The 18,981-nt window shown below is 39.1% G+C and overlaps 1 protein-coding gene across 1 annotated transcript in view; it reads right to left on the minus strand.

The window, feature by feature from the left end:
- Nucleotides 1-372: 372 nt before the first annotated feature.
- cdh11 (cadherin 11, type 2, OB-cadherin (osteoblast)) overlaps nucleotides 373-18,981 on the minus strand; it is a 98,982-nt gene continuing 80,373 nt past the window's right edge. Inside the window, exons 8-15 of the mRNA XM_014021209.1 lie at nucleotides 16,281-16,394; nucleotides 16,001-16,140; nucleotides 14,285-14,418; nucleotides 11,989-12,110; nucleotides 11,749-11,866; nucleotides 5,258-5,509; nucleotides 3,557-3,708; nucleotides 373-2,847 (exon numbers count right to left, since the gene is read on the minus strand). Coding sequence (XP_013876663.1) covers nucleotides 2,482-2,847; nucleotides 3,557-3,708; nucleotides 5,258-5,509; nucleotides 11,749-11,866; nucleotides 11,989-12,110; nucleotides 14,285-14,418; nucleotides 16,001-16,140; nucleotides 16,281-16,394 — 1,398 coding nt within the window. The 3' untranslated portion in view covers nucleotides 373-2,481. The remainder of the gene's footprint in view (nucleotides 2,848-3,556; nucleotides 3,709-5,257; nucleotides 5,510-11,748; nucleotides 11,867-11,988; nucleotides 12,111-14,284; nucleotides 14,419-16,000; nucleotides 16,141-16,280; nucleotides 16,395-18,981) is intronic.

The following is an 18,981-nucleotide window of genomic DNA, read 5'->3' on the forward strand; positions in this document are numbered from 1 at the left end:
ACACACACACACACACACACACACACACACACACACACACACACACACACACACACACACCTACTTTGTCTCTCTTTCCTTGTGGGCACTTCCCATTGACTTTTTTTTTTGTTGGAAATTTTATAGCCCAACCCTGACCATAACTAACCTAAACTCAATTCACACCTTGGTCCTAAACCCAACCCCTCTACCCAATATCAGCCTCTGAAGTCTTCGGTACCGGGCTTTGGTCCCCACAAGGCCGCAATTTCCTGAAAAATCGTCCCCACAAAGAAGCAAAAACAAGGGCACACACACATATGTGTGTGAGTAAAACCATATACTTACCTTTAAGCAGCAGGCCATAAAAAGTTTACCCCACACAGATTTCAGTATAGTTTTATAAAAAGAGTATTTATTTCAAAGATTTTTTTCTGCTTCAGAGATTGAAGCACATTGTAAAGCAACAATACAATGTTCAGAAAATATAAGTGTGATGTTGTAATATTTTTAAAATCTTTTTAACATGTTTTTGTTGTAATACTGGAATATTCTGCATGTATACTAAAATAAGAACTTTTAAAATTGTACAAATCTGTACCATAAAACTTGACAGAGAATAAAAAGGAGGCATTCTCCAACTTCAACAAACACAGATTGCTAGTTTTCCTCTGGAACAGGGAGAAATACTGAAACAAACCTGCTGAATGATAAAAAAGAAAACAAAGGATAAAAGTTGTTACACAAAGCTGATGGTTTAACTTTAGGCAGTCATTTTCTTAAAGCAGCCCAATAAATTAAAATGAAACCTTTCCTTTAATTGATCAATGTTCAGAAAACTGCAAGAACATTAGAATATCATCTGCAAAAAGTTAAACATCATTTTCTTCCTGTGAAGCTGCAGCCAATAAAATAACAATTACTGTCATAATAATGATAATAATAATAATAATAAAAACAACACTAATAATCATAATAATAAAACCTGCATGCTTTAAAAACGATATTCTGTTTTCAGCCTTCCTGGAATTCCTTGTGTTCTTTTTCCCCATGTGAAGATTTTATGTTTTAATGGCAACACATGTTGATACAACAGGTGTTGCTGCCAACATACATGATGTTTGATAAATGATGAATATACATCAAATGCATAGGGAAAAACAACACCAAACACATTCAAACCATCTACATTTAATATACCGGCAGAAACAGAACATCCTTTTTGAAGAATGCTCGAGGCGAAGGTTGGATCCTCAGAGTGATATATCACATGTCTGCTCTGTACACACCTAACAAAGAGAACACTTTGCTTTTCCAATATACCTTTTAAGGTACAACCCCACCCCCCCAAACAAAAGGAGAAATAAGGAGAATGCACTGCTTTGTAAGAGTGTCCATTAGGTTTAAGGCGATATTTAGAGCTCACAGATTTCAATTCATTGTCATCAATGGTGAAACATGTAGGTGATCATTCATGGGTTTGACTCAGTGTGGGAAATGGTTGCTAATGGTGGGCGTTGGACACCAAGACTGTGATATAGGACAACTTAAAAAAAACATCTCTGCAGTGAGAAATGCAAACAAAGAAAAATCCACAGTTTTGAAATGGAATCTTTTTTCAGTTTTGTTTTTGGGAGTAGAAAAAAGGTGATACTTCTTCAGCATTTTCACAGATACTCCTACAGTCTTTGAGTTCACTTGTCTGTGTAGCTACTGAAAGCTAGTGGTCTCTATCTTCTGTTTTATGTGTGTCTACCCCTGGAGTTGTTTAATTATTATAAGGCCACCATACTGTGAAGTATCAACAACCCAGAGTTGATCAACCCATCTAAACCAGAATACCTGCTGTTTTCAACAATAAAACAACAAATTGGACCTTTCAGAAAAAAAAAGAAAAAAACTTCAGCTTTTATGCCTGTAAGCAGGCAGTTGCTGGATCCCATTCAAACTTTTTTTCTTTTAAATTACTTTCATCTTACCCCTCTTCTCTTTTGAGAGAGCAACAAAGCAAAATCTGCTCCGCTCAGGAAGTGTTAAGGTAATAAAATCTCTCTGAGGAACTATTGAGGAAGTACATGAATCTAGTCCATAAAAGCATACAAAACCTCTTTTACACTCAGTTTGCTATAGGCAAGTCTTACTAATGATATAGCAACACTGTTTCCATCAAACTGCTCACAGACAAACAAACTGGTTACATAACCATTCTCCTAGCCCTGCAAAAGAAACAGAGTAAAGGAACTATAGAAGAGACAGGAGAAACTTAAGGAAAGTGGGAGTGGTTCAACTCGAAGCATTCATTATGTGTTCATTGACAAACTGTCACGAACATCCAGCAACAGAGAGGGAGAGCAGTTAACGTTCGTTGACAAATTGGCATGAACTAATCAGTTGGAAGATGGTGACAACTGGAAACGGGAGAGAATTAACCCTTGATTAACACATCTTCTTGGAATCAATACATCAGAAATCAGGGGCGTCCACCACTGAGGAAAACCGTTGTTAAGAGTCCTCCCCATCATCAGCGTCATGAACTGAGCTGTCTTTGGTCCCGTACAAATCTGCCAGCCTCTTAAACCTCGGCCCCCAACTCTGCAGATAGTCATAATCCAAGTCAGACTCTGTTGTGACAGACTCGAGTGAACTCAGAGATCCAGCCAGTGATCCTCTGCCCTCATAGCCATAGATCTGAATGGAGTCATAAGGAGGAGCCGTGGGGTCACTGTCAGCTTCTGCAATTCGAGTCTTGATGAAGTCATCAACGTCAATGCTGTTGGCTGCAGGACGCCCGATGCCTGGCCTGAGGGGATATTGAAGTTCTGGTTTAATATCCTTCCTTGGCAGGAAACCATTGGCACCATCTGGATTCTGGAAGAAACATAGAACAGTTAGATAAAGACAGAGATTTAAAGCTAGAGAAAATAAAAAAGTACAAATATTATTTAATTAATTTGCTTGTAAATAAAGATGCAGCACATTCAAATATTTACAAAACTTTTTGGAATGGTGACAAAGTTTGGTAGCAGTACATAACGCAGCTCGGTACATACCGGTACCCAGTAAATACCTGGCATGTACAAGGTTACTACCAGGTCTGTGCTCAGTAAGCACCTGGGATATACCTGTTATGACCAAGGCATGTACCCAGTAAGAACCAGGTACATACCAGGTTCTTACCAGGCAGGTCACTGGTAAGAACCAGGTAGGTATCAGTTAAGACAGGTACATACCAGGTAAGTATGAGGAATAAGCCAAATAAGTACCAGTTATGTAATGAAAACTGTGACTACTTTCCATGAAAAGCTTCTGGAAAGTTTGTTTCTAAAATTTAGAGGAAAGTTTCTGTCTCTTTTTTGACCCAAATACTGGCAAATATCATGTAAAAACCAGAAATATGTCAGGTATAAACCAGGTATGTACCGGGCTGCGATATGCAGCAATGTTTACGTTTTTTACTTTTAGTTTAAAAGAACAAAAGTATTAAACAACATGCTAATGTTACAGCAATATCACCAACATGTGAGGATTAATCAGTGTCTTTATAAAGACCCAAAGATTATTTTTGTGTCTTTTTTACCTGCAGTGTAGCAATGTCGAAGGCCTCAGTATCCTCTTCTCCACCTCCTTCATCATCATAAGTAATGATATTCTCCCTGATGTCCTCCTCTTCAAATACTATCAAGGGCTCTTTTTTCTGACGTCTCAGTGCAACAAACAGCACAACTATTGCTGCCAAACAGAAACACACAAACACATTATTTACAGCTTGTTTGGCATTTAATTAACACATCACAGTCACTTCGAAATTTCTAAAATTTCTATAAAAAAGATGAAAAATATGAACTATATAATTTGTGTGGCCTTTGGGAAATATAGGAGGGCACATTTGGAGTGTAATTACATATTGCTGCAATTATCTGTGTTTATGGTGTTCTTTTATTTTTGTTTTCATGTTTATTTCACATATTCAGTTTTTAGAGTTCGCCTGTGTTCAGTTTTTGTGTGTCTCTTCAGTCTACCACTCCTTGGTTCTGCCTCTCCCTCTCTCATCTGCTTTTGACTGTCATTAAGCCCAGTTGACTCCACTCTGCTCATCGTAGTTGTCACTCCTACAGTTTGGCATAGTGCTTCATGCATTTAGGCGGCCCGATGGATCAGTGGTTAGCACTGATGCCTCACAGCAAGAAGGTCCTGGGTTCGATACCCAGTTCGGACCTGCATGTTCTCCCCGTGCTTGCGTGGGTTTTCTTTGGGTACTCCGGTTTCCCCCACCCCCAAAAACGTGTTTCCTTCAGGCCCAGGCCTCACTTGAAAAAGGTATCTGAGATCTCAACGGGGCTTGCCTGGTTAAATAACATTAAATAAAATAAAATAATGCCCAGCTCAAAAACAATATCCAGCCATCACTATTGTTGTTTATATACTTATCTATAAACGGTGGGAGGGCATAGGGAAGAATTATGATAATTTATGTCTGCTTTTCAGCCTGTTTAAACTTGATCAGGAAAAAATATGTGAAATGGCGCAATCGCCGACTTGCTGTCTCACGCCATATTGAAGTATAACTCAAGCTTAAATCTAGCTTCCACAGCTCTGTCCCAGATGTTCATCAACTTCATTCCCCTGTAGTTGCTACAATACTGTACATCCCTTATTATTAAAATTGTCATCAACATACATTTCCATTCCTCAGGCATTTTCTTACTTTTAAAAATACCATTAAATAATTGAGTCAAAAACCTCAATGCCATCCTCCTAGACATTTCCATACCTTCACTTATATGTCATCAGATCCAACTTCTATATCCTCTTCAAAGTTTACCAAACTTCCTCCCTATTAGTCTTTCCCACTTCCCTAGTCTACACTTTCTATGACTTGTACCATCTCTTGGTAGGCTTCTCTGTTTGTGGTCTGTAACATCTAAATAACTTTCAACATATTCCAAATACATAACATTTCTCTATTGTAGACTAATTAAATCAATCAACTTTTTCATTGACTTATCAACAAATCTAAATATGAAAACATACGTTCTAATGGCATAGGGATGTAAAATCCACAAGGTTTTTCTTTCACATCCTGTAGCCTGACCTTTAAATGTTTATCATATTACTCATAATCCTTATGCTGAGAATTATTTGTTTTTTGTCAGATACAAATATTTTTGTTGCATTTTACAAATTTTGCTTCTGGCAAAAAGGCTTTAGAAAACTTGACTAAGGTTAGTGTCAGAATTAGACGATATTAGTCAAAAGGATGATTTGTTTTGTTTCTCACCCAGTAGGATGACGATACAGGCCAGTATAGCTATCAGAGCACCAGTGCTGAGCCCTGCAGGCAGGATGTAGGGCTCCACGTTGCAGGACAGGATGGTGTTTTTACTGTCGCAGGAACAAACTCTGATGGTCAGTGTGTTGGTGCTGCTCATAGATGGGAAACCGTTGTCATTTATCTCAATGGGAAGGAAGTAAACATCCTGTGTTAAACGGCTGAATCCTTTACGGAGCACATAGATGCTGGCTGTGCTGTCTGTGGAGAGACAAGCAGACAAACATACAGTGAGATGATGAAATGATGGATCATTCCTCAGACAGATTTTACCACAAACTGTATCTTGAAGAGAAAAAAATTGAACATTTCAACATTTGTTTTGCATATTGTGTAAATGCAATCTCAAAATTTTAACAATAGTTTTTCTATTAAAAAAAATTCTACAAATGTTGCGTCAGTGTACTTGCTTCATTTTTAGCTTTTAGCTACTGCTGCAGTGGTTCTTAACCTTTTTTGAGGTATCGAACCCACCAGTTTCGTATGTGCATTCACTGAACCCTTTTTAGTGATAAATAAAATATGATTTTTTTCCTAATTCAAGACATAGGTACAGTATATGGTTTTTTTACAGGTGAATAAAATGAGCCGTGCATGAACATCACCTTGCTCAAAGAACAAAACCAACACAATGCATGAACTCTCAACAAATTACAGTATGACTTTATTCTGGCACCCCAAAAAATAATTTGCCCCCGTAAAAAATTTCAGCCCCCCAAAAATATATTTTAGTATTTTACTAATAAAAAAATAAACTGGGATTTTTTGAAGAATTTAACATTTTTAATAACTTTTTTATTCAATTATTTTAAAATTAATTTGTTTTTTGTCATTTTGAATCCCCAAAATACTTTTTTGGGGCCAGCACTGATTGGCCAAGCAATCTCATGTGATCCTCTGCAGCAAGTGATGGCCAAGTGGGGCGTGTCATCATGACTTGACACAAATGTGTTTTTACCTCCGTGGCAGAGGCTTCACCGAACCCCTGAGACCGGCTCATCGAACCCCTAGGGTTCGATCAAACCCAGGTTAAGAACCACTGTACTGCTGCTAAGTTTAGCTACTGCTTTGATAAATTTAGCATTTTAATATGATTTCTTTGCTTTAACTTGAAATTTCTAGAAGTGTTGATGAAGCTTTATAATAAAAAAATGTCCAATAAGGGTTTATTATACCAAATATTAATATTGTAATTCTCCCTAGATCACAGAAGGATCACAAAACACCTGCAAAATACATGATTTATAGAAACTTCTTAAGCAGAATATAAATATAAGAAAAACAACATTTTAAGAAAATTGAAGAAGGAAGAAGCAAAGATTCAAGTCATGTCAAGTCAAACTTTATTAAGGACACATAATCCCGGTCCATATACAAAAAATTAAAAAATAAATAAAAAAGCGAGAAAATAAAATAAAAACAAAAGTATATAAAAATACAATATAAAATTACAACACAAACTATTTACACATACTGTATAGACAGTTACACCAGTGTCTCCATATTTTTGATGTATACCTAACAGAGCTGTTTCTAGGGCAGACCAGAGCTTGTAAAATACCATTCTGCAGATTCTCAACTCTACGCATAAATGAATAAAAAGATATGAAGAAAAGATACAGTGTCTAACAACAGCTGCACAAGATCTAACACCAAGATCTAACACCACAATTGGAAAACATTTCACTTGCACTACTGTGCCACGGAAGATTAAATGAAAATAAACATAATTTAAAAAAATTGGAATATCTTGAATGGTGTTAGCACAGATAGGGCTATTTCCTCACTGAGGCAACTGAAAATTACGAGAATCAACGTTAATCTGTTGTTTTGCTAATTTTAGCTTTTAGTTGTTTTACTAGTTTTAAAATAGCTTTTTGCTAATTCTAATTTAATTGCTAATTTTAGATTTTTTTTATATCATTTGTACTCATTTTAGAATTTAGCTACTGTTTTAATAATTGTATTTTTTGTTCTGATTGCTGTAACTTTCCCAGTTAAGTTTTATTTTTTCAATCATTCCCCACTCACGCTGTACTTTTACAGTGTCATGGTCTAATTATTTATATCTGTTTCCCCTTGACACTGTCCATCGCTGTATCTTTCTGATAGCTCATTACGCTCTCGTTGTCTGGACAACGGGACTCCACAATGGACTGGTGGGAGTCTGTGATTGGCTGCACAGTACATTTGGCAATCTGTGATTGGTTGTAAGCTGTCACATGGTGTTGACATGATGTATATTATTGACTGACTTCTGCTGACGCGCCAGTAGCGAGCATGCAGAACTTCCTGATTCAGTTCTGTTCGTTCGTTGCTCACCATTAAATCATACTTTGATTATCATGTACGCAGACCCTTCTGGTATTATTCCAACGTGTTTCTGCTTTTGCGACAACAACAGAAAATTATGTTTTTCTGTTTTTTTTTTTATTTTCCACACTGACCCTGAGTCATTTGCACACACAAACAGTCAGTGAGGTGTGACTTTGGGGATATTAAATTTCTGTTTAATAGCAGCTGCACTCATCTGTTGCAAAGAAAATGTATTGAGAAAGCCCAGTTATTGGTGTTAGAACACCACACAGACCTCAGGTTCAGCCTCTGTGGTTCTTACTGCCTTCTGTTCCTCTGCATCACTTTTCATTTCCAAATGTAACAAAAGTCTGACTGCTAACCAAGAGTTATATGAGTGATTATTTCAAAGGCTCAGTTGCCAAAATAACAACTTTTAACACTCACATTAACTCTGTGAAAATGAGTACAAACTGATCACATCTGAACCTGAAAGGAATTTAGCTTTAAATTGATCTCCGACTATACCTACATGTTGGCCATAAGATTTTATCAAGTCCTTATTCTACCAATAGTTGCAATTTGTGACAAGTGAAAACACCTGATTACTTTGAAAATTGTATCTGTTTATTACATTTTCATGAGACCTTTTGTATTGTCACAATGCATTCTGGGGTGATGATGTAGACATTTTGCATTCTACATTCAAAAACAAAGAGTCAAGGCTAAAAAGTTATAATGTGTAACTATAAATTTCTGTTTTGTATTAGTCCATAAGCCATTATGCATATAATACGGGTTGAAACGATCAAACGTGATCAATTTGTGATGTTTAGTATATTATTTTTGAGGCTAACACGAAAAAGGCTAAAGCTAAGAGGTGCCCCACAAACTTCTGTCATCCGTCCACCATCTGCAGGGCAGCAGCAGACAACCATCACACGTGTGCCTGTCAGTGATTATTGTGTGTTTGTGTGAGAAGCGTTGTTGTGTATTGCTCTGGGGTCTGAGCAGAGCAAAGTTTTGCTAAGCACAGGCGCCAAAACCCTGTGACCCAAGTTAGGACAAGCAGCAGATGTGTGAAGGGACAAAACTATCTTTAACTCTTTATTATATCAAGTGTAAGGCATTATTCTAATATAAACGAGAATATGTTTTCATCTTGACACTTATCACGAGCAGCTTGTGACAGAAAGCGGAGCTCAGGTAGAATCAGTTTTCTGGTAAGCTCCTTTGTCCGACTCCCTCCTCTTCATCTGTTCAGGCTTTCAGATGCATGCTGAGCCATCCTCCTCTCTAGTAACATGCTCTAGTTCAAATGAAAAGAGCTGAACATCAGACGCAGTCCAAAATTAATGCTAAAGATGAATGGGGCTTGCACTGAAGCAACCAGTCAGAGTCATTTACTCAGAATGCATTGCAGTGCAAACAACATGGTAATCTAATAATATTCTATGTACAGTAAAATTACAGATGAACACCTGGGTTTGTGTTTCTTAAATCCTAATGAAAGCGATGGATTGACGTCTACAACTTATTACCTTTTGGGGTCAGCCCCATTCAATATGGCCGCCACAGTTAAGCAAAATTAGCCAACAGAAAAATGGCTATGACCCAGGAAGTCTTACAGATACTGAGCTGAAATTCGGTGGTTGTGCTTCGACTCTCACACTGAGCTCCCCCTCCCCCTCTCTGCCTCTGACTTAAAGGAGCCACACCACTCTTCACTGCGTTGTAACAGTGCAATAATGTAATGTTTCATATTAGCTGCAACTAGAATAGCGTGTCATTTGTTGAGAATCTGAATGGAGTCCTGACTTTGAGAATTTTGAGGGTTATAGTGATATTTGCAAGGAGAAATTTAGATTTTAATTAGTTGGTGTTGTCTTCCGTCACTTATTGCTCTGGTTTTTCTTATTTTCTCATCTGTCATACTTAGGTCTTTTGAGGAGTGGCAGAGACTAATCCAATCAGTTACCTTCCCTCACGACACATTACAGACAGACAGATACCCAGTGCAATGCAATACAATGTGATACGGTACAATACGATACAACTTTACTGATCCCTTTGGCAGGTTCCCTCAGGGAAATTACATTTCCAGCAGCAACGAAGAACAGAAGGGGAATAAAAAACAACTACATTACAAAGTCTATTGCACATCATTATTGCAGCTTTTTACTGCTGTAATTGTTAACAGTCCCATTTGTGATGATCAGGCTACTGCTCCTTCTGTCTCCTATCCTTTGTCCTCCTGTACAGGATTTGTACTGTCTGACGACATAAGGGACAACAGATTTCATTAGTCTATTGGTCTTGTACTTAGGAAGGAGCAGTCTGTCACTGAATAGACTCCACTGGCTGCTGCTGATGGTATGTAGAGGGTGACTGGCATCATCCATGATGTCCAGTAGTTTGTCTATAGTCATTCTATCTGCTACCATCACCAGAGGGTCCAGTTCTATCCCAACCATAGAGCCAGCCCGCCTGATCAGTTTGTCTAGCCTGGCTGTGCCCTTCTTTGGTATGCTGCCCCCCAGCACACCACAGTGTAGAACAGGACACTGGCAACCACAGACTGATGGAACATCCACAGGAGTTTCCTGCAGATGTTAAAGGGCTGCAGCCCCCTGAGGAAGTATAGCCTGCTCTGTCCCTTCTTGTACAGATGGTCAGTGTTACAGGTCCAGTTCATCTTGCTGTCCAGCCACAGATTGAGGTACTTATAAGGGTCCACAGGTTCTACCTCAGCTCCTTCAATAAGAACTGGTTTTGACTTTGGTTAAGACTTAAAGTCAATGACCAGCTCTTTAGTCTTTGAAACAGTGAGCTGCAGATGGTTCTTCTGGCACCAGACAGCAAAGTCCCTTATCAGGCTCCTGTACTCATCTTCTCTGTCATCCCTGATAGACCCGACTCTAGCTGTGTCATCAGCAAACTTCTGGATGTTACACAGCTCCGAGTAGTAACAGAAGTCCGCCGTAAACAGAGTGAAGAGAAGAGCCAGCACCATGCCCTGGGGTGCTCCAGTGCTGCTGATCACAGTGTCAGATGTGATGTCCTTCAGCCTGATGTACTGCGGCCTGTTGGTAAGATAACTGGTGATACAGATGACCAGGCAGGGGTCCACTGTCATCCCGTTCAGTTTCTCCTGTAGCATAAGGGACTGGATGGTTCAGAAGGCACTTGAGAAGTCCAAAAAGAGAATCCTCACCCTGCCATTCTCCTTATGCAGGTGTGAATGGGCTCAGTGTAGCAGGTAAAGGATGGCATCTTCCACACCAACACCTGCCTGGTACACAAACTGTAGTTCATCCTGAGCGTGTTGCACCTGTGGTCTGAGGAAGAGCCGCTCCAACGTCTTCATCTGTGCTGTTAATGCAGCTCACAGGACGTGTTTGTGTGCACTTGTTTTTACTACAGACTATCAAAGTAAGGTATTTGATAGTAACTTCACTGTCTTCAATGTCCTCACTTTATTTGCAGATCTACTGTGCTCTACTAGTTAGGTTTAGAGGTATGGTGTGAATTAAGTTTTGATTTAGGTTTGGGTTAGGAATAGACTAGTAATGGTTATTTTTAGGGAAATGTCTGGGTTAGGCATAAACGCAGTTACAAAAACAAATGGAAGTCAATAAAATATATTCAGCTTGATGCAAGTACAAGGATGAGTGTGTGTGCCCATGTTTTTGCTACTTGGTGGGGTTGAATTTTTTGGAAAATGCAGCCTCGTGGGGACTGAATGCTCCTTGTGGGGACCAAAGCTTGGTCCACAAAACTTCGGAGGCTAATTTTAGGTGGGGTTAGGTTTAGGACCAAGATGTGAATTAAGTTTATGCTAGATTTAGGGTAAGGTATGTAATGAAGTGGTTAACCTTAGAGTAAGGGGTCAGGGTCAGGCTATAGAAATGACCAGTAAATGAATGGAAGTCAATGGAAAGTCCCCACAAGGATAGAGAAACATATTTTGTGTGTGTGTGTGTGTGTGTGGGGGGGCGGTGGTTCAGAGGACCTGCCGAGTCCTACAAGGTAGTGTAAGCCTCCATCTGCTTATGCTTTGATCTATTCTGAGTGAAGAGGTGAGAGAAGAAGGGAACAAACTAAAACATGAAAAAAGAAAAGAGAAAAAGATTTAAAGGGCTCACCTCTGTTGTCTTTGAGGGAGAAGTTTTGGTTGTGGGCAACCTCTGGAGCGAGGCTGAATGTAAAATGCTGCCTGTGAGCCATCTCGTCTTTGTCCACTGCACTGACGCTTTCAATAACCTGAATTCAACACACGGAAACAAGAGTTAGAGGCCACGCATCGATATGAAACAGTGTCTGGTGTTTTTTCTGTTTCCATGCTGACATGTGTTTACAACACTGTCTCATGCAGACAGCTGTACCTTCCCCGGTGCTACGGTTTCACACATGAAGACCTCGTTGTTGCTTGCAAACTCTGGGGGGTTGTCATTCACATCTTTGACTTTGATGTTAACACGCACTTTTGTGTCTTGGTGGTGGCCTCCTGCGTGCACACACAGCACAGAGCAAAAACCATCAGCATTCTGCTGCGCACAAACTTACAAGTCAAAGTCATTAAAGTCAGACTGTCTTTTGTTTCAGGGTGGGTTTCTGATTGCTTGTTTGTCTGTTTTACTATGAATTTTTGTCATTGAGTGAAAAAACACATTCTTCCTAACAAGATTGCCTTGTCAGTCAGTCAGCCACTCAGCCTGCTATTTGTTATTTTGATTTGCAGAAATTACAGACATGAGTTTCTGAGAAACAAAAAAGACTCAGCCTGCCACTCCGTTAGCACCATCTTTTTTATACAAAGAACATTTTGATAAGCCAAAGTGACAAACATTACACTGAAAATGAAGGAAAAAAAATGGGCTGATGCATTTCTGCATATTTGCAGTTCTAGTCAATGTGATTTTTTCCCCTCTACCCTGTCATTACAGGACATTTATTCAGCTTCCCAGGGTTTAAAAGTGGTTAACATGGACTGCAATGCTTCTAGCTTTGTGGGCGGCAAGCCCATTTCCATCTGTCCATCTGGCGTCTATCACACCGCAGAGAAACCACGCGGTCCTTCACTGTAGCGTGAGTCCCGACCACTGAATACCAGGGTGGGGCCACTGTGGCCCGGGAGGAGGTTCTGGAGTCAAAGCCAGGGAGAGAAAACTCAGCTAGCCTGTGGTTAACTGCTCATACCCCTGCTTTTTCCCACCAAGACATTTCACTTCATCAGAGTTACTCTGATGTTCGGCCTGTAAAAGTTGGGGCACGTTCAGTTCAGGTTTTTGTTTGACTCTGTGTCCTTTAACCACCTCACACACTCAAAGCCTACAACTACACTAAAAGTAACCATTTTATATAGAACCAGTAAAGATGGAAGCTTCTCTTTATTCCTCAGATTTGTTTTTCATTGTAGCAGATTTATTATGGTTTGTGGCTGAAGCTAAAGGACAGTTATGTGTCTGTGTGGGAGAGGGTGGTGTCTGTTTATGTGACTGTAGTGTTAAAAAACATCTGATGAACCACAGGACAGACGTCAACCTGATTCAAGATGGCTGCCATGGCTAAATTACCTTACCCAGTAGAAAAATGGCTCTAATTCAGTCGTGTTCACAGACACTGAGCTGAAATTTGTTGTAGTAGTAGCTGAGAATAATCCCCAACACAACCTCCAGTCACTAACTAATCACACAAGATCACTAATAACATTTTGACAGTAATGATTAGAGTCAACTGTGTCTGTGAGCAAATTACCTGATGAACCACAGAACTGACCAGAACTGATCAGCTTTATTCAAGACTTCTTACTTTAGGAAACACAAAAACTCAATTTAACAGATATTGAGCTGAAGGTCAAGTGGTAGTCGCAGACAGTCATTCGAACTTTCTTTCTAACAAATATTGCTAACATATCTCAGAAAATCTCCCATGAGCACTTGGAAACATCAAAGTTGAACCAAAATGACTACAACAATGTTTTTTTTCATGATAAGATGAAGTTGGTTCAAATTTATCTTGGCTTCAAGAAAGCCTAGATTGTGAATATTTTATAGTTTTTGTTTTCCTTCTTCCCTCAGGTTCTGTGCAGAAAAAAGTAAGATAAAAAAAAGAAACAAATCAAAATAACCTACCAATCAATACAACTAAACAGAAGCATTGTGTTTGTGCTTCTGGCCAGTGTTTTGGATGAAAAGAGTCCAATAATCCACATGGAGAAACAGAACATCAGAGGTACCAAACAAAGAATTACACAACCTGAAGTCAACAGGTAAAGCTGAGGAAGACCCCAGTATCTCTGACAGAAATCTTCATCAAAGCCTGGTTGAAATTTAGCACAAACATTTAGAATTAAATTTAAAGTTAGCATGGTACATTCAGCAGGCTGTACAGAAGATGTTTGGAGTGTTTCCAATGCTGCGGAGTGACAGTTTGGGTTTTAGATGGCAGCAAATGAACAACCTGGTGGTGATGGACTCTCCCACGTTAGCTCACATTTGTGTCTTTTTTTTAACCAGCAAAACCATTCAGGCTGTTGCTGTTTAACGTCTTAGGAAAACATAAAAATAGCCCTTAAATAATTGAACAGGTAAATATTTAAATCTGAATCATACGAGCAATGACACAAAGACTCTTCGGTCACAGTGACGGAGTCAGAGTGTTGGTGAGTTGTAAACGTACCGATCTCTATGGCTGAAACAGATATGTTGTGCCAGGGCTGCGTTTCTCTGTCCAGGGGTCTCGTTGTCGTGATCATCCCGTCCTCTGAAATACTGAAGAACTGCTCTACATCCGTGTAGAGAGGAATCATGTATCTGCACACAGTTACCACACATTTATTTGTGTGATGTTGAATATTTAGCGCTTACTGCAGCAGCTAAAAGGTTTCACATTCATCACTGTGAGCGGAGCAAAAGGAAGACTCCCTGCAGTACTAAGTCCAGACCAGAAACTAGCAACCTTTACTATCTAAGGCAGTGGTTCCCAAACTTTTTATCTTCTGACCCACAAAATATTCATGGCAAAAACTTGTGACCCCAAATATTACTGGTCTGAGTACACGAACTTCATTAATAACCCTAAAAAACAGGCTTTTTGACAACCTAAACAGCTTGCACACAAATAAAAATACTTATTTATACTTATTTTGTGTTTTTGTAATAGTTATAGGGAAAATATTACATCAGCAATTATTTTATTACCCTTTAAATTGATTTCTGGAGATTATCCAAGGTGCTTCATGACCAATAATTGGGTCCCAAGCCCAACTTTGGGAACCAAAGTGCAGTGGTTCCCAAACTTTTCAGCTTTTGACCCACAAAATAACAGTAGCAGCCTGAGCCCCCAACTGTTTCTGGATGATAAACATTTGTATCAGGTCAACTAAACATGGGCATACTACATTTATCCATTTTAAATACACTAACCTCACTCCTTTGTAACATCTAAGGCAAAAATGTCATTAAATCCGAAAATCTTTTCAGGACCCCACCTTGATGTTTCGGGACCCCACTTTGGGTCCCGACCCCAACTTTGGGAAACACTGATCTAAGGAGTCATTTTGTGCATTTCCCACGGAATCTAATTGGTCCACACAAAACCTACAGAAAGAAAAAAGAAAACTGGAATAACACAATAAATTTATTTTTTCTAAACAGAACATTCCCAAAAACTAAATTCTTACTTTCTGAAATTACTGAACTGTATAGACTCTAATATAAGTTTCTTAGTCTTAAATACTAAGATAAAAAACATTTGTTGTATGGTCCTCTGTGTAGGACTATGTTTGTAATAAATTAGAAAGAATCTCATTTTGAAATAATAAATCTGCATCCTGCTAAACTACAAGAAAACATTTAGTGGATGTTTATTTTGTGACTCTGAATTTTCTTCTAACGACAGATACATTATTTACCTAAACTTTGATGTTTTTAGGAAAAACAAGCCGTTACTTTTAGTTCTTGTCAGAGTAACATTTTTTTACACAACACCTGATTCCAATGACTTGTAATAATGTTTTATATACTGTAACTGTACTTTGTGTTTTCTCCTCAGTAACCTGCTTTAAATGTGGAAAGTGGTTCATTTTTCTTGGTGATTTCAGAAAGTATCGTTCTGTTAAAGTAGTTTTCTTCACATGACTTCCTACAATGAACTTGTCCTGTGGAGCTAAATATAAATATTAATTCCATTACATATTCGATCAAAGCTCCAAAGAGCTGCACATGGCCCCAGAGGAGCAGGTTCCTGACTCCTGGTCTGGACTCTGAAGGCAAACAATGCTGAGAGACTCTGTGCACAGATTTGATTCTCCACTGAAGATGACTTTAGTTATTGTGGATGAGAAATGAGCAGCAGGGAGAAGCTGCATTTCTGAGTCTATTTAGTTTATTTTACCTAACAGGATTGTTGGCAACATCAGTGTCCTTGGCATGAACTCGTCCCACCGAGGTGCCTTTGGGTGCGTTCTCCTCCACCTCAAAAGTGTAACTGGGAGCTACAAAAACTGGAGGCTCATCTGCATCCTCCACTGAAATCTACAAACAGCAACACACCAACATGCATCACTGCTCAGGGTATTTTTACTTTACCAAACCTAAAAACATCCAGTTTCTGCCCTCCTAAGCACCACGTGGAAACATATTGACCCTCTCCTGTTTACATCAACACTTCATACCTTGATTGTGGCTTCATCCTTATACGGTCCCCAGGCCAGGAAGCGGGAGTCTATGTAAGGGTTGGATCCCTCCACCTTTAAAGTGTAAGACCTCTTTGTTTCAAAGTCCACTTGCTGAGAAAGTGCAGACAGAAAATAAATCATTAGTTCATTTCAAACAACAAACCCTAGAAAAAAATGTCCCCACTGCTCCTCTGCAGAAGCTGGTTTCTGAGCTGAGTTCATGTTTTCTGATAGGGGGCGCTGTTGCCACATGAATGAATAAAACCAAGTCGTCAGCGGACTGCTGTGACACAACCAGGAGTATCACACACACACATTTTCATTTTCTGAATGCTTGTAGGGTACGATGTGTCACAATGTGATCAGATTTATTTTCTGGATGTGAATGAATGCGCTGATTGTTTGTGTTGGGGATGAAAACAGTGCTGGTCTGCTTGTAATGAGCCAGGATTGGCTTTGGGAGTCTGGGACGGCACATGATAAGAAGCAGCTTTAAGTCACACCAGGATAAGAAAAACGATGAAGTGAGACCATAAGAGCAGGTTTCTGCCAATGTATCAGTATTTGATCTGTTACACTTTGATAATGGGAATAATTAAAACTCATTTACATTTTTAAAGCCTTAACATAGCTTTTTAATATACCAGGGATATTATTTAAACCATTAGAGGCCTAAAAATACTTTTCACATTTATATTATCAACATTTAATTTCCTTTACATTACATTTTAATAACCTTGATACATATATGATTTCAGTGCTTTGAAGGGGTTTTAGTTGAGTAGCCGCATACTTTCATCACATTATCTTTAAATCGTATCAAAGCAACAACAGTGACCCTTAGCTGAATAATCTACTTGCTGCTGTGAGTTTAATGATTCTCCTTTCATACGAGCAGAGTCTACACTGCTGCAGGGAAAACTTTTAAGTCAACAAATGCTCTGCTGGTTATTGTATGATGCAATACCCAAAAGGGTGCTCTCTGCTATGATTGCAAAGAACCGTCTTGTGCCAGAAGCACTTGGCAGCAGCTTGATGTGCAGCTGCAGTCAGAATCACAAAGGGAGAGCCTGGTTTAAGTGTGAGTGTTTGATGATGCTCTGCTTCTTCAGTGTCACTGTTTGATCAGGAGGCGGGGGACACAAAACAAACTCACCCACCTTATGATGAGTTTTATGAATACATTAGTTTTTTTTTATTGTTTCTACCTTGTGACCACACAGAAACAGGGTCTCGGTGCCCCCAAACTGTACTTTGCAAGTTTGGGTTTGACTGAGAACATCTTGTGTTTTTGTGTGGACAAGCTGTTGAAACCTTTGATATCATAGACCGGACCCTCGACCCAAAGTGTGACAGTTAGAGGAATAATATCGACAGATTCCAGGCCTGTGTTTCTCAACTACAGCAAAACCTTCTAAACCTGAAGGACTTAATTATGATGAACAGCAAATTTAAATAGAGCAAAATAATAGGAAAAACCTTTTTATTACAACATGAAGGTTTTTTATCAATAATCTGAACTGTTAGTACAGAAATCAAATGTCATATATTCTACGTCAAATATACATTTTATCAACGGGAATAGTTTTATATGATCAACATTTGTGTTTAAAGAATTTACTCTGATTTACTTTGAACATTAGGAGGAAATTCTTCCCCCTCACCGATAATCTGCATACTTTGATGCTCACTATTCAGCATATTTGTAGTTTAAAGTAGAAGTTCTTCTTCATTATCAGTCCACAAAAAAAGTTCATTTTTTTTTAGCTCCTGCATTCAAAAACCTCATCTTTTTTTGGTCTTTACACTTCAGAAGCAGTAAAATAAAAAATGCCTATGATTCAAACACAACATGTAAACTTTATGTCTCTGGTGTACTTTGGTGCCAATATTTATCTACTGTTATTTAACCAGGCAGATCCCATTGAGATCACAGATCTCTTTTTCAAGGGAGGCCTGGTCCCGAAGGCGACCTGTTGGACATGGTTTTGGTGTGTGGGGGAAACTGGAGTACCCGGAGAAGACCCGCACACGCACAAAGAAAACATGCAAACTCCACACAGAAAAACTCCAGTTCTGACGTGGGGATTGAACCTTCTTGCTGTGAGGTGTCAGTGCTAACCACCGAGCCACTGTGATGTCAACATTACAGAGCCAGCACCAAAATGGGTCATTTTCTGCATGTCTGTGTGGATAAAAACATTTTTAGAAACAGTGTCGTGTTCATGAGGATACTTATAAAAATAAATAAAAACCTTTTTCACGTGAACAAGTCCTCCATGACATCATTGGTAAAGTGGAAATCTTCAGTTTGTTCATTAATACATGTCAGACTAAAAAGAGCTAATCTGTTCATCAATAAAAGAAATCCTGAATCCTACCAAGATCTGAGCTTCCTAATGGATCTAACCTTTGACCCAATGTGGGAGTCAGAACGGTTGCATCATTCTGCTGCAAACCAACGTTTAATACGATGACAACAGGTAGAGTGGAAGAGATGTGACCCAAATCTTTCATTTTCTCTTTTAGTCCCTTTCTGTCCCACCTGCCCTCTCCTCTTACCCTGTCCCTCGTTTCATTCTCTACCTCTTTGTGTAATCAGCCTGAGATAATAAAAAACACATAATGCTCCATCTTCTCCTCCCTGCGTTCTGTAACACACACACACACACACACACACACACACACACACACACAC

Source organism: Austrofundulus limnaeus, unplaced genomic scaffold, assembly GCF_001266775.1.
Source record: "Austrofundulus limnaeus strain Quisiro unplaced genomic scaffold, Austrofundulus_limnaeus-1.0 Scaffold282, whole genome shotgun sequence".
In the NCBI taxonomy this organism is placed as follows: Eukaryota; Metazoa; Chordata; class Actinopteri; order Cyprinodontiformes; family Rivulidae; genus Austrofundulus; species Austrofundulus limnaeus.